At 40.3% G+C, this 16,815-nt stretch overlaps 1 protein-coding gene across 4 annotated transcripts in view; it reads left to right on the forward strand.

Moving 5' to 3' along the window:
* adam12 (ADAM metallopeptidase domain 12) overlaps positions 1-16,815 on the forward strand; it is a 91,092-nt gene that overhangs the window by 48,922 nt on the left and 25,355 nt on the right. For all 4 annotated transcript variants that reach the window (XR_004106316.2, XM_035992120.1, XM_031307513.2 and 1 more), the window contains 5 exons: positions 401-472; positions 888-1,057; positions 1,894-1,978; positions 4,539-4,687; positions 15,838-16,015. Coding sequence is in view for 3 of the 4 variants with exons in the window: in XM_035992120.1 (XP_035848013.1) it covers positions 401-472; positions 888-1,057; positions 1,894-1,978; positions 4,539-4,687; positions 15,838-16,015 (654 nt within the window). In the remaining variant the exon portion in view is untranslated. The remainder of the gene's footprint in view (positions 1-400; positions 473-887; positions 1,058-1,893; positions 1,979-4,538; positions 4,688-15,837; positions 16,016-16,815) is intronic.

Here is a 16,815-nt window from a genome sequence, read left to right on the forward strand (position 1 = left end):
TGAAAACAGCTTTATCTCGCGCAACATTGGGCTCAGATTGGAGGTCCAGCACCAATGCATGGTGGATACACAGTAGGGTGGAAATAGAAGTAAATAGAAGACTTTGCTGCAATTTGGATGACAACCTTTGCTGGCTGTCAGATCTGCCAATATACCTGCTCCCTGAGGCCGTGCCATTTGTCTCTCTAACACTAGGAGATTTTTCTAGATCCAGATGGTCACAGCTTGACAAGCTGCCTTACATTCAGTAAAACATATTAACTTTGCGGGTGTTCTGTGTTGTTTCATGGTTTTAGTTCTCAAAATGACTGAAACTATAGTATCATTCATATCTTCATCAACTGAACGTCTTCTAGGTGTAAATGTTCCTATTTCTGATTACATGTCATTTTGTTTTCAGTTTCAGAAACAGGGGAGGGATGTGGAGAAGGTGAAACAGAGACTGGCAGAGATAGCCAATTACGTGGACAAGGTAAAACATCCTTTCCCCGTTGCACAGGAGGAATAAATCACTTTTTTAAAATAGAAATATCGCTGCCAGCTGAGATTAATGGGATGACTGTGTGATGTATTAATGTCCTACTAAAACAGCTGCTTTTAGTCTGTCCAAAACCTCTGCCACAGTTGTGGATCTATAGCTAGCAGATACAGTGGGCAGATGGATTTGCTTAAGGGGAGCATAGATAGAGACATGGAAAAGATGTTCTCTGATCATGTGAAAAATGTGTGCTAATGCACACAGGAGATAGTAATATACTTATTCAGGGCTGCATTAGTAACCAGTGTGTCTCACACTTCTGTTTGAAGGTCTTTGATCATTCATGTAATCTAAGCTCTATAAATCTCGTGGCCTTTCGATCCACACTGACTCTCCCTGCTCACAACAGTTCTACAGGGCCCTGAACATCCGGGTGGCCCTGGTGGGTCTGGAGGTGTGGAGTGACACTGATAAATGCCCAATCACCCAGGATCCCTTCACCACCCTGCACGAGTTCCTAGATTGGAGGAAAGTCAAACTGTTGCCCCAGAAACCTCACGACAATGCTCAGCTCATAAGGTGGACATTTAATTTAACAGAAGAAATTTAGCCCAGAGATGATACTGGTACTGTACACATGAAAACCGATCCTTAAAGGGCCATTAGCTACAAAGTCACTTATACTTTACATTAGTGCTAACCATTTCCCAGAGGATCCCGTTGATTTTTACATTGATTTTCTACCCAGTCAGCCATTTTTTTCCCATTAATTTCACTGTTGTATGTAAATCATGTTTCTGCAAGTTGACTGGAATTATCCCATTAGTTGTCACTTTGGTAACAGCTACTCCTCCTCCTAAGGTCCATATTAGAATATACAGTATAATCAACAAATGTTTGCACTTAACACCGGCTACAGTAAATAAAACCGCTGCAATATCACCATTATACCATTAAGTCAAACCAAACATTTGACAAAAACAAGGAAATAATAATACATTGATAATGCAAAGAATGTTAAAGCTTATTTTGCTTATTTATGTTTTAGGCCTGCCTTCAAAAATAACCCTTTTAGTTTAACTCTACATGCGTTGGTCTTTGGTTGTAGTAGCATTATGAAACCTCTCCTCACCTGTTTGATAACTGTGGGTACTTGCAGAAAATAACATTTTTAAATGCAAATAATGTGGTAAAACTATTGTATTTCCAAACAAAGTTGATACACTACATCTGAACCTGGTAGGAAATTAGCCTAAACCTTAATGGAAAACAAACTGCAATAATAAATTCACACTTTGTGGGTAACAAGCAAAAACAATGCACAACAGCTGTTGTAGTCCTGTAGCTCTAAGCCCTTTTCTCCTACAACATTTGTATCTCCTCTCCACCCTACTTCTGTCCTCTGTTCTTTGCAGCGGGGTTTACTTCCAGGGCACCACCATTGGCATGGCGCCCATTATGAGCATGTGCACAGCTGAGCAATCTGGAGGAATTGTCATGGTGAGTATAAAACCTTCTTGCTGCTCCCACCCTCCTCTTCCTCTGTGTAGCCAGATTGTATCAGTGTAGACATTGTTCAGATTCAGCAGGCTAACACAATCCAGACATGATTTACACATAAAAGGTGTTCGTTGTTTGCTGGCAGGAAGTCATACTTTTAAGCATAATGATATTTGTGCTGGCACTCCCTCAACATTCATGGCCTCATCATTACCACAAACACCCACGTGCACAAAGGAATATGTAAAAATATACTCTCAGAAGGATTGGACTGCAGATACGCACCCCCTTTTAAGGTCATTTGAAGTCTTGCTATCATTCAATCAGGCTTTCCTGTGACATCTCTAAAAGGGTTGGTGGGGCAAAGAGGTAAATCAAAGGCCACAGCGTTTAAACAAAACTACATTTACATTTTTATTAGATGTGATAAATTGTTTATACCAGCTCTTACAGAGCACACATTTGATTTTTTTTTTCACTCAACTGTGCACCCCTGGTACACTAAATTATTACACATAGTAAATTAGCTGCCTGTTGGGCTCCTCTGCCTGCTGTAGCACTTGACAACCATTCCAAATCACAAAGTGGGTATCAGCCCAATGTTATTACGCCCCAGCCCAGATGTGTAGCCCTCATTAATTGATGTGTTTTCTGCTGGCCGTGGCTGCGGTGAGGCATCTCCAGATGTTTGTCTTCCCCATTACTTACAACTGGCAGATGGTTTGGACTGAGATTAAAGGGCCATGTAACCAGTTAGAGGGCGGCCAGATGAGATTAACCATTTCTCAAACCATTCACTACCATGTGTGTTGATCGGCCTCAAATGCTTTATTTGGTCCACATGTTCTTTCAGTTTAAACATCATAATGCTATGTATTTTTTTTTCATTAAACTTACATGAGTCTTTATATGTGAATGGTAAGGTTTAAACTGTGACACTGTGTTTTTACATGGTATTCTTTTTAGGGAGTTACTTTCTCACATGGCTGGAAAAGATATCAGACAGACTATCAGAGCATTTCTTGTAACCAACACTATCAAATTTTCACCATCACAACAATGGCTTATAGCTGCTTCAAAGAAAGGACTGTGGCTTCCAAGAGTTTCATCTATTTCTGCTGACTGATATTACACTTTTTGTGAGGAAGCACTCAACTATGAATCACGCACACACACACACACACACACACACACACACACACACACACACACACACACACACACACACACACACACACACACACACACACACAATGATAAACATGACAGAAGCAGAGGAAAGTTTTCCCATCCTTCTTGTTTAAAGGCGCGGTGCAGCTCCCCCCTGATGCTGCTCTGTAATCAGAGCAGAAAATAGCATGGCTTGCCCTCAACTTTGACAAATGACCCCACTTTCAAAGGAAACATGTGATTTTCTCATGTACATTTCTCATGTAGAGAACATTTGATACCACAGTTAGACATACAGTAGGCGTCGGTATGTGGGTGACCTCTTTCTCAGGGGTTGCCAGATTTGAAATGCTGATTCATTCACATTATTAGGAGTCATGGGTTTTGTTATACATCGATCAGCTTTGTTAAATATGTAACCAACATACAACCATTTATACAACATGTATCTGTCTTAAGGGTAGAACATGCTTCGCTGGGCTTCACTTAGGTGAATATGCACAGGTGCCATTCACAGTCACAGAAGTTTGTGTATTGATTAAGCTAACCGGCTGCTGGCGGTAGCTTCAAATTTACCGTACATGTATGAGATAAATATCAATCTTCTCATTAAACTTCAAGAAAGTGAATAATGTGAGAACATAAAAAGAATAAGATATCAATGTTGGAAATGTATGCAACATCATACATAAAATTATGTTTAAAAAAAAATGTCTGGTCACTATATTGAACTGCAACCAGCAGAATTTAGCTAAATGATGGCACAAAATGATCTTATCATTAAAAGACAATCCCATTGGAAGTTGATAGGTTACCGTCTCCATCTCCATCTATTTTTTCCTTTCCTAGTCTCACCTTGGCATACATATGTACAGAACTTCTTAGTCACCCTCCCTCTCTGTCTGCCTCGTCTTCCCAGTCTCCCTATCAACCCGTCTACAAAAAAAAGAAACTTCCACCTCTCTCTCGTCATTCTCCGTCTGTCTGCCTTGTGAAGGGCAGTTGTCTCGCTTATCAATGCAGCAGCGAGTCATAAAGCGTTAGCTTCATGGAGCTTCCTGCAGTGGCTGTCGTCTCCACTAGCAGCGGGTATGATTGGGTCTGCAGGGGTAATGGAATGGCAGATAAATTCAGGCCTTCATGAGCAGAATGAGTAATAGAAGAAGGATGAGGGGGCAGATCGGACAGTTACTGAACTGTTTTGGGAATCTGCAGCTTAAAAATTGTCTTGAACATTTTTTAGTGACAGTGCACTATAGTTGGCTTGGTTTTTACTCGATTTTGGTCAAGTTACTTTGATTGCACTTTACGCACAGTCAAACATACAAGATTACACAAACAGTAACTACACATAACTCATGTTCTGGAGTTTCCCTTCTTTCCACTACAGGATCACTCTGAGAACCCACTGGGTGCAGCCGTGACTTTGGCACACGAGCTTGGACACAATTTTGGGATGAACCACGACACCCCGGAGCGCGGCTGTGGCTGCAGGATGACAGTTGACCGTGGAGGCTGCATCATGACCCCCTCCACAGGGTGAGATTCTGATGACATTTTTCATACAATACGGTATCCATGAAGAGATTATAAGATTCATGATTAAGCTTTACGATTAAAAGTAAAAACGAATGTGACAAAAACGTTCATGCTGCTGGACTGGTTGGGGCAGCTGTAATTTGTAGCAGAATTCTAATTAAATGTCCACTGCGCCACACTGTCTTTGCAATGATTACTGTATGTTGGTTGTTGTTGTTTTTTTACTATATATGTATTTATATTGTAGTTTTAGGCTGATTTTATTTATAATTAAAAAACATTAGCTCAGCCAAAGGTTTAAAATCGGGACTTTAGTCTGTTTCTCTCTTTTGTGAGTGCATTGATTTAGAGCTGTTAAAAACAATTACCCTTTAAAAGCCTTGTTTCACACAGCTATGGGATTCAAATTTATTTAGTTTATCAGCTTATCAAATTTATTTCGTTTATCAATTGTTTCTGAAATAATTAGGCCTTCTGTTTCACCTGAACAGTCAAAAAATATTTATTAAGCTCCACTAAGCTCCAGAGGTTGGATCGTTTTCATCCATACATGATGCTCCATTGTTTGTTTGGTGTTGTATGAGAGGAGGCTCAAACACACACATACAAACACACAGACACACACACACACACACACAGTTTGGCCTGAGACTAAAGCAGCTGCTCTAGCATTCTACTCGTGTTGTCTGGGTTGCTGTGATAACACTGCTGCTGCAAGTGATGGACTCTGTGACTGTTAGTAAACAGCAAGCAGATAAGGCAAGCCCAGAACGCAATACCAGATTTCACTCTTGGTCTGGTGCCAGTCTGGTTTGCCTGATGGTGAGTCCCGCAACCACGGATGCATGTGGTCAGGATAGATTTCACAGCACTGACAAAAAGGCTGAAAGACTGAGTTTCTGTTTTTATTCAAATATTTTATGGAGTTTCAAAATACAAATTAAAGAAACTGCTCACACAGACTCATCCACCACAAACAAATCAACCTTAGCCTGTCCCACACATTAATGATGTTAATGTGGAATAGTCCAATTTTGAGAATATAATGTAGCAGGAAAGGTTGCCAGATCTTATAAAACTTTCTGAGTGAGCTAAGAGTAGTCTGCTGTAGCTGTTTGAGTTTGAGGTGTGCCATTACATCCTCCAGAAAGTGTTTATGAGATGGCGCCGCGGTGCAGTCTTTTTTCATTTGAGGCAAATCTGTCGTCAAGCAGGCCGTTAAGTAGGCCGCAACTGTATGTTTGTTAGCTGTGATCTAGGCTATCAGAATGTTAGGATAAAAACAATGCTACATACATTTTAAAGTGTATTAAAAACATCTGTCCAAAATTCTCCCGTGGCAGACAGGACCAAAACATATTGGCTGTGGGTGCCCAGATCACACCCACATCCTAAACAATTCTCATCTACTCCTGAAAGAGTTTTGTTAATTTGCTGTTGGTCAGATGGAGCCTGTGAAGTACTTTAAACTGTAGTATTCCATGCCTGATGCATCTTTATGAGGAATAAACTATATAATGATAAATTGGCCAGGGATCTGTATCAAGATTGTGTATGTTATGTGTTTTAAATTACTATTGGCTGATATAAATTTATAGCGTTTTTTCAGTATCAATCTAGAACTCCAGTATCCATTAGGCCAAGGACCCTTTAGCTGAAAGAGAGACAGAGCAGGGTCCCCCTACTACTAATATTGTATACAATTAAGTTGCATATTTAACTGGGCCTACAATAAAGTGTAGGGTGGCCTAACGCCTTTATACGTACCTTTTTAGTGCATAGAATACTAAGCTAATAAAATAATAATTGTCAGCATGATTTTATAAATCATATTTTAATGTTACATGTACATGTGGCACATGAATCCTTAGGATATACTGTATCTGTGGATGGCTATCTTAGTGACTACCTTACCCATAGGCCAGTAAGCCTATCATCAGTGGGGATTTATATTTGCTAATAATATGTTGGATTCATGTTAAGAAATTTAAATTTTTGAAAAAACTTATAATTAACAATAATTTGGAGCCCCCCCTGCAGTGACTCTGAGGACTCCCTCGGGGTCCCGGACCCCTGTTGGAGATCTCTGCTAAAGTCTGAGAAGCTGAGCTTGAGTTTAGAGCAATGAGCAGATACATTACAATCTGTGAAAAGTCCCTGTGGATGTGTGATTTTACTGGCACTAATTGTAGCAATTGTCATTAAACACTGACAGAGAGTAGAAGATAAAGGCTTCAATTATGTTTATAAATCAGAAGGCATAGTAGAAGAAAACCATGGGTGGCTTGTGAGCACATCCTTCAAAAAAGCCACAAAATCTTAAAAAAAAAAACACATAAATAATGTAACTTACTATGTACGAGACTTGTCCCAGAAAAACTTGAATGACCTTTTACTACACAAATAGAACAAAAGGGAGGGGAGGGGCTGTCCAAAACTGTGCATGTTTGTGCAGCCTCTGGCAACAGTGAGCTCATCTGCTGTTCTCATGCTACAACATGTATTTCTGAGAAATAACACCACTGGATTTATGCAGTGTAGTTTTTACATATGCATTTGGCGTACTGACATGATGACTTTGCTTTAGCTCATCACTGGCCAAAGCTATCTAATGATGTCATGCAGACATTTAGAAAAATAACTACATGATGTAAGTGGGTAGGTTAATGAAACACGGTCACTCCTTTTCAGCACTCTGTGCTATATAATTATGAGATCAGACACATTAATAGTTGAGAGATGTGATCAGTGACCTTTCATTTTGGAACTCTCTCCTCTTTTTGCTCAGTAAAGGGTACGGAATAAATCCATACATTAGGGGCTTTCCGACCGGATAGTACTTGTACTTTTTAGAGGAAAAGTACACTTCTAAGCAGTTCTAAGAACTACTCTCCCCCAAAATCTTTTTTTCCGTTTGCATTCCCACTGGCCAAGTGGCCATAGGGACTGGTAGGAGGGGTAAGGGAGTGATGCAAGCACGGCAACGGTCTTTATAGTGTTAAAATCAGAAAAGAAATACACCAAAAAAAGTATGAACTAAATACTAAATCTAATGTATATAGCATATTTGTCATAATTTAAACAAGTCTCCCGAAGAGAAAAGGGTATCTCTCTGTCCCCCGCCTCTGCCTGCTGCACTGTGGACGTGTGTGTGTGTGTGTGTGTGTGCGTGTGCGTGTGTGTGTGCGTGCGTGCGTGCGTGCGACTGCCCGGTCAGCGAGGTTGTCAAGCCCGCAGGGCACGCTTGTGTAGTTTAACTCCAAAAAGACAGTTAACCACAGGTTCCCGTTAATCTTATGATGGACATGTGTTGTGATATTTAAACAAACGATCCGTCAACGGCAAAATAAAAGCCTATTATTTATGAGACCGGTCTGAGAGACCTCCAGCTCACAGCGAGGTTTCTGAGCCAGTCAGGGCCGAGCGACGAGCTAGAGGCCGGGGCAGGCGCTTGCTGGCTGTCGCCTCACTTCATGGAACTCCGAAAACTTTGAAGCAAATTGTCAATTCGGCATCAATTTTCGCAAGAATGCCTATATTCGAAATCTAAACTGTTCATTTCTCGCCTAAAACGTTGTCAGAAGTGAATTTAATTATGAATAAGATGGTGAGAATTGTTAAAAATGTCTCGTTGTTGCTCTGTCTGCAAGTTCCGAGTTGGCAGTGGGCGTGACTTATAAGTTTGACCAATCAAGTACACCTAGGAAAAGGGAAAAGGGAAAAGACCCTGCTCTGAAGTAGGAGCTAAAAAAGTACGCTACTGGGCCAGAGGAACTTAAAAATCCCCAAATTTTTCCTGTCGGAACACGACAAAAAAAAGTGTTCTAGGAACGTTTAGTTCTAAGAACTGCAAAAATCCCTCCGGTCGGAAAGCCCCTATAGTGTGTACGCTGACATGTTGCATGTCAATATTGTGTTGGTAGACTGACTCCAAGTATCAATATTTCCCTGTTTAATTATCAATATTTTATTTGCGCATTGACTATTGCCTACTGCAGTCTGTATGTTTGTACTTGTAACTGTAATGTTTTGTACATTTTATTGATTTGTATGATGGTGTAGTCAAACAATTCTAGTCACATAGTAACATAGTTACATAGAATGTAAACATTTATGAAGAATATGGATCCAGCTGTGGTCAACCAGATAGAACCTGAGACCTGATTTCAATTTCATTCACTGCAATAAAAAGCACTGAAATGAGATGAAAAAAATGAAAACTGGAAGATGATACAGTAAAAAGTCATACACTGAGTGACCAGTTAATTGCACTACTAATATTTTTAAATGAATATAATATAATGAGCGGTTGCTCATAGTGACAAATTAACGATTAATTACCCTTTCTTTCGTCCTCCAAAATGTTGAGTGTTGAATCTATGGACTGTTTTAGCATTTTTCTGCTCATTGTTTCTGTTTCACGTTACATAACCTTACTGTTTTGGTTCAAACTCACCGCTCTCATCAACTCTATTTCTGGCAGCTGTTTTCAGCAACAAAAAATTTTTTTTCATAAACCCACTGTATGGTACCTGTCAAGCACCAAAAGGCAAACAAAGCAACTAGCTGGTAAAAAGTAGAGCATTTAGCAGTTAATGAGCCAGATATTTCCTTCTAAATGCTACATGGCAAAAGGAGATAAATATTGGACTTATATGTGTCAGGTGGACACAAACACAACTCCAAATGAATGCTATTGCTCTGTATCTGCTTGATGTGTAAATAAGCAATTTGTTGTGTTTACAGCTTATTCCATTGCTTCTAAGTGGCCAAAAAAAAACAATTAATACTGCTACATGTACTTCCTTTGTTTTGATGTTTGAAATTAAGGGTTAGATATCAACTGTGGTGTCTAGACAATGTTGTTGTCTAGATGATATCAGTTGTGCTGCGTCAGACTATGAGCCATGGAGTTCATAGTCTGAAGTTTGTCATGGGAAACATTTCGGCAGAGTTTCTGAGCCAACTTGAAAGATGAAAAGTATGACTTTAGTCGAGTTCAAGCTTGACTTAGCCAGTTATCTCTCAAATTGAATTTCCTGAACTATCAGCCCAAATTCACAGTGTCCTGTTGACAAAACCAATAATTTCACAAACCAATCTAGAACTCATTTCCCCCCATCACAGATCTGGTTTCTTTATATATATATTAGCAACCTCCTTTGACCTTCAGCCCAAATCCCTTCAGAATGTTAAACACATCGTTGTAAAGCGGCATAGCTAGTTTGGCTGTGTGTTTGGGATATTCTCAGCTTAGACTTGCTAATGGAGGAAAGGACAGGCTGCATCTAAATGACGTGATTATCAGTGACGCTGCCAGCTGCGATCAGGGCCAGGGCACACAGAGAGAGATCCGCAGAGAGGTGCTTTATGCCTGGATAGACAGGCGGAGCGAGGAAGCAGTGGTTTTATTTGTCTTTTATCTCCCTCAGTGGTAAAGCAGGAAGAGAAACACAAAGAGAGATAGAGGTAAAGAGACAAAAAGAAGAAAGATGACAATGAAGGAATTGTTTGGGTACACATTAATGTCTATGACAGGCGTATGAGCCATGAAGACTGGCCACAAGAGATTTATGTCTTAACAATGAGTGGAAATTTTAGGAACAGAGTTGGACATTTTGAAGTGGGGATGTCTTATAGAAGTTGAGCTAAGAGTTGCATCATATGAATGTGGGGAGAAAGCTCAAAAGTACTTTCCTGTGTCTATATGTGTTACTGGGAAGAAAGTGAAGCCCATCAGGGAGCTGTGGCTGGACTTTGAGACCAAGAAAGGGATTTCTTTGTCAATACAGTAGTTTTTTGCAAGTGAAGTGAGAAGGTACAACATATCATTATCTGATTGTGCTGAAGAGAGGAGGGATAAAGCTAGTTAGGTTGCCAGTGGGTAAATGTTTGCAGTAAATTTAGCTTGTGTTTTGCTTTTCTTTCTGATATTTAATCACCATAGGCTTCTGCCAGTGATGCAGTCTAACATTTACCGAAAGGTCAGACATGTCTCTCCTGCTTAGCTTGGACTAAATGCATGTCAGTCTGTAGAGCAGCTTAGAGAGCAGTAGAGACAGCTTAATGTCAGTCAGAGAGCCTGCAAATAGAAGAGCATTCCTAGCCCTCATGTGACCAATGTATCTACTGTTTCCTTCACTGGCGTCACATGCTGAGATGATCAAACTGACAGGAATCATCTGCACTGCACATATGACTTTAGATCCAGGAAAATCTGCCTGGTGCACAAGAGACTGTATCTCTGCATCTCAGTACAGTGTAAGGGCTTGGGCAGATTTTTTTTTTAACAGAATGCCAGCATGACAAACTTGAGGTGTAGGGTTTGGAAGAAGCCCACATTTAGGAGGCAGGCTGTGTCTTAGAAATATGCTATTGAGGTGGATTATGGGAAATGTAGGATTCAGTGTTTTTGGAGCTTAACCCATACTAGGAACAAAAATCTAGGATATCTCAACCTCTGCTGCTTCAATTTTGACCATTCTATTTTTAAAATATGTCTCGCAAGTCCCCCAACTTAATGAAAATGCAATACTATCGCTGTAGTACACATTTAAATCATTCATTTAAGGCCAGTGTTTTAGTTGATTAGTGGGTCTGTCAAATTGCAGAACATGGGCTTGTTTAGGTTGTGTAGTAGTATGATCATTTTTTTGTTCTATTTGGGATGTGTAGATCATCTGCTGCTCAATTAAAGATAGTGAAAACAGTAGTTCTTCATTGGGTCCTCTAAGCATTGAGTGACTGTCAAGTGGAAGGAAGGGTCAAACTGTCCTGCAGTAGAGGTACTTATGTGTGTGCACATACTGTATGTCTGTGGGAAAACAAAATGAGTCAGTAATTTATGTGAGTAATTTTAGAAAAATATTCTTTTAATGCTTTATTTTGACATTGTGCATTATTTGAAAGCTTTGTTAGCAGTCTAGCTCACCTTGTGCTAACCTGAGCAGGTGGTATGTCCGATGCCAAAGTACATTTACTGTCCATTAAATCAGAAAGCAGGTCTACAGTCATCATCATGAATTTATAGACTGTTTTACTATGAGTAAGTGCTTTTATTGTATATGATGTGCACAAGAACACACATGTACATGGCTGACGTGATACACATTCCTGCCAGTGGTTTCACACTATTCCACTGAGCTGCAGATGCCGATAATGTGCCAAGATTTGCAGCAATACAGTACGTCAACAAAGATCGGGAAACCGGAGACTGCAAGCTAATAAACATATATAAAATATAAATTCTTTCAAACATTACCAACAGCCAGAAAAGAGCTGACTAATTAGATTTTGTATAACTGTTGTGCACAGCCAAATGAGTTCCACCCCAGCAAACTACACCTGGAGAGGGTGCAGGGCTTTATGCTAATATTATCCAGGGAAACCTACACTCTTTGCTCAGATAATTTCCTGAACAGCAGAGCAGCCGTATGGTCTCAGCTGTGATAATACACACCTTCAATGTTGGTCAATTGCAGACTGAGATCTGAACATTTAAATTGTGCATACATTATTTAATGCTAATTTAGGGTGTGTCTTTCTGTATAGACAATTTCGGTTTTGGTGTCTTCTTCGGTTTATCGAAAACTGTGACTTTGTTTCCTGATAGTGTGAACCGTCTATGGTGTGAACATGGTTATCTTCTAGCCTTTTAATTTCTTTTGACTGACGTATTGCCTTTAAATACAACAGCAGCTTACTATGAGTGATGAGATCCTACATGAAGACACAATTTTATGGCAATGTTAGAACAGTTTTGACAGTTTTATGATATATTACAGTTCACCAACAAGCATTTGTCCAGTTGCATTGCTCATTGCACTAAAACATTCAAAATTCTTAGTCAGCATCTGCATCACATACCAAGTGAATAGTAATTTAATTTTGTCTTTTCCTGTTCATATAAATTAATTTCCGTCCTCCCCCTGAAAGCCACAGACATTCAGCCGATGGCACAGAAACAGTTGGAAAGCATTTGTGCTCATCACTGTCCAGACAGTAAGCTCCTTTGCTGTCTGGTATCTGCTCATTAAACTGCACCTGGCAGTGAGTGACGGAGAAGCAAGATATTCTTTCAGCATCCCTGGACATTGCGTGAGGCTAACACTGCACCTGTTACCTAGAGGGAAGTCAACTGCAATTTAGCGGTGCAGCTCAATTGTCAAAGCCCTGTTTGTATACTCAATCACCGGCCACAGCAGGACATCAGTTAAAGATAGATCATTTAGAATGATTTCTTGTCTTCCGCCATGGCTGTTGAGGTGCCCTCTGCTTTAAATAAACCAGCATATAAATGATAGAGCACGTCCTAATGGCTCACTTGTAGAGAGATGTGCTTAATTGGCTTTAAATGTCATTTCACTTCATTCAAAATCCAATCAGTAATATTGCATTACTTTTTTGTTTATGTGAGTCAGCTGCACTCAACTTTGGCATTTACTAGCATATAGCGTTCTTATTTTACACCATGAAACCGATGGGAGAACTGAACAATATCTTAGTGATAGTCAACACATGCGTGGACAGGTTAACGAAGATAGTGTGTTTTTGGTTTATGCTTAAAGACTGTCAGTGTTTCAGAAGATAAATCAGTCAATAGTCTGCAAAGGGGAGTTAACCCAAAGCTGCCTGTATACTGTACATAGCAATAATTCTAAGTTGTTTTTAACATTCACGTATACTTTGGATCTTGTTAATACTTTCCCTGCGGGTCTAATTTGGTACTAAGAAACCTTGTTTTCTTCAGTGAAGAAATATCCAACTGACAACCTTCCCAACTTCTACCATTAATGCCAGTTTACTGAGAACAGACTTTGTTTACCCCTCATACACATTCCAGCCCCTGATGCAGATCCCAAAGCATGCCTGTGTTTTGTTATCAGTGGCAGCCCATGCTATTTACAAGGGGCATGGTCTGCTCTGTGACGTAGTTTGATCTGCATAGTCTGTCTATCCTTGACTTTGTGTGCGGGTCTCAACGCACAGGGCAGCAAAGCTCTTTTTCTATGTGTGTTACGGTGGTAAAATGGCTCTAACAAGTGGATTAAGGGAGCAGACAAGGACAGACAGATAGGTAGTTTGGATTTTGGTCAGTGAGAGATGAAAGCCAACACTCAAAGGTGGACAGTCTGAGTGAAGTGGTCGCAGCGGTTTCACCCATGGGTGGCCGTTAGAAGAGAATGTTTTTTCATGTTCCACGTGTTCCATGTTCTCTGGAAATCTGTGTTCTCTTGGGGAAAAAAGCCGATTTCTTTCCCATTGAATGCCTCCACTGTTATCTCCAGTCCCCTCAGGAGGAGCTTCACTATAGTCAAGTAACAGCAGGGAAATAGCCATGCAATTGCATCAGCCAAATCCCCCTTAGGCAAAAGCAAAGCATCACACACAAACCTCCCCCTCTGTCCAACGCCAGGCTCCACAAACATTCTGTGCAATTTTGAATTTTCACAAATCTGCCCCATCAAGCCGCAAGCTTTGCAGACAGTCTCCATGCCTTGTTGCGTTTGAAGACCCCAGTCAGTCTATCGCTGCATAAGTACGTGTATGACATGTTTCTGTCTGAAGTCAAGCTTTTCAAGTATCCGATGCCAGCTGCCTCTCTCTGTGCCATGTCTGCCAAACTTCTCTGCTATCCATTGCTCACTCCCACCCCACATCTTCTTTTTGATGCTAGACTATGTCCCAGTATGACTGTGTGAGCTGTGGGCTACTCATTTTACACCCTAAAGCCTGCTTTTCTGTCAGTCCTTTTGTGAGGCTGCTCTTTTTTTTTAGCTGGCATGACGCACAAGGTTGAGGGTTGGTTTTGTTAGGATATTATCGTACGCTATGTTGTAATGCTGTATTTCCTGTGGTTTTTGTTTCATACTGCCAGTGTGTTTAGAGAGGTCAAAGCAGGACAAAGGCCTTTTTAAAAGGCACAGTTAAAAGTTACATTGTTCATTCAGTGTTATAAATTAATGCCAAAAGCAACTTTTCTAATATGAAATATTATCAATAATAAGCTGCTATTCCTCCAACTCCAAATAGCCTACAGCCATGGATAGATTATGAAACAATGGGTCCCTGGACAAAGACGTGTAAAAACCCTCCCATCCCTCCTACAAAGTAGCAAGACACCCAAACTGAAAAAGACACAAAACATCTCTTTGTGGTCATTTTGCTTTTGTGGTTGTTTATTAGCAGTCTAATAAGCAGTCTTGTCCATTATTTCATTTCTCCTTTTCTGTCTCTTTGTGGTCATTTTGTGTCCCTTTTTAGTCATTTTGTGTTGTCGTTTCGCCCCTCAATTTGTGTCTCATTTTGTTTTTTTTTTGTGGTTTGTGTCACCCCTATGACCCCACATCTGGTCCATGATTTCATTTCTTGCATAGATGGTTTTCAGTCCCTTTGTCCATGCCTCAGTGTCTTTTGGTCTGTTTCTGTCCCCACTGTATAATTCTGTTTCTTTCTCGTACTTATCTACATATTATTTTAGTTTTTCACTCTCCATCTCGTTTTCCCTATTTATTTCTGGTCTTTGGTTCCTAAACTGCAAAAGCTCACTCTAGCAGGAGAACCATTCCCCCAGGCTTCACAGCTGTTATTGGCATATCACACAGTTTCATCTTAAAATCATAACATTTTCTCGTTTTCAATACGAAATCCAATTTCTTTCCTCAATAAATTAGACATTAGTCAGCCCTTAAGGTAAGTGATACCAGGGAGTGAAATTAATGTGTTATAAATTATGTGGTTTTGGTCTCGCTATTTTGTCAAAGTTTCACGTACACACATGCTCACACACACAAGTTATTCACCTCCAACATACCCCTCTTCACACTCCTTCCCTCCAGTCAGTTGCTTAAATTGTCCCGGTGCCATGATATGCCTCTTGAAAATATAGCTGCCAGAGAAAATGTTTCTCTGGACATTAGATGGTCTGTTTATGTATTCAGTAGGATTGAAAATATATTGATGTGGAGAGTTAAAAGGCCTCTTCAGTCCACTTTTTCCAGATCATTTTGGTTTCTAAACAGTAAAAATACACACAAAGCAGGATTTCGTCTGAATCAGGCAAATTTGTGGAATCGTTTTCGAAAATAAATCTTATCATGTCTCTTAATTCTTTCATTACAGTCAACCTTGTTCTTTTATTCTTCTTGTAGGTATCCATTCCCAACAGTGTTCAGTACATGCAGTAAGAAGGACCTTGCTGCCAGTCTGGAGAAAGGCGTGGGCATGTGTTTGGACAACATGCCTGAGGTAAAGGTGCTCTACGGTGGCCAGAAGTGCGGCAACGGCTACGTGGAGGAGGGAGAAGAGTGTGACTGCGGGGAGCCAGAGGTAAGGTGGAGACCAGATGCCTTCATCCCAACCTGCTTCAGTGGATTGCATCAGTCTCCAACACTGTGGTTGTACTGGGCAGCTCTGTATAACTATGGGAATGTGAAACAGTGTGTAACGAAGAACATGTTCTTGCTGAATAAACAAAAGTAAAAACACAAAAGCAGATCAGAAAATCAATTACAAGTCTTCGGTGAATCAAGATTTACTGAAGTGTAGGTAATGTGATTCAGAAGAATTCCATGGGTGGTCCTTTCCCCAAAATGTCCAAACAAGAGGCCTGATTTTTCTTAAAGCAGCCATATTATGCTCATTTTCAGGTTCATAATTGTATTTTAAGGTTGTACCAGAATAGGTTTACATGGTTTAATTTTCAAAAAACACCATATTTTTGTTGTACTGCAGTGCTCTCTCTCACTGCTGCAGATCCTCTTTTCAGCTGGTCTCTGTTTTAGCTACAGAGTGAGACCTCTTTTCTTCTTCTTCTTCTGTACTATCTTTGATTGCACTGCACATGTGCAGTAGCTCAGATGTAGATCATGTCAGCTAGCTAGCTCCATAGATAGTAAAAGACAGGCTGTTTCTACAACTTCGGTCACTTACAAGGCAGGATTAGCTGGGAGACTTCTAAATGAGGGCGCACATGTAAGTAGTTCTTTTGTAGATTATGGTGAACTTGTGTGTGTTGTAGCAGTGCTTTGCTATTGAGAACGAGGTAGCATGCTAGCGTTAGCATTAGCATTAGCATGCTAACGAGCTAATGGTTGCGGTTAGCCTGCTCGTTTCGGCTTGTGACGTCA

This window comes from Sander lucioperca, chromosome 15 (genome assembly GCF_008315115.2).
Source record: "Sander lucioperca isolate FBNREF2018 chromosome 15, SLUC_FBN_1.2, whole genome shotgun sequence".
NCBI classification, from domain to species: domain Eukaryota; kingdom Metazoa; phylum Chordata; class Actinopteri; order Perciformes; family Percidae; genus Sander; species Sander lucioperca.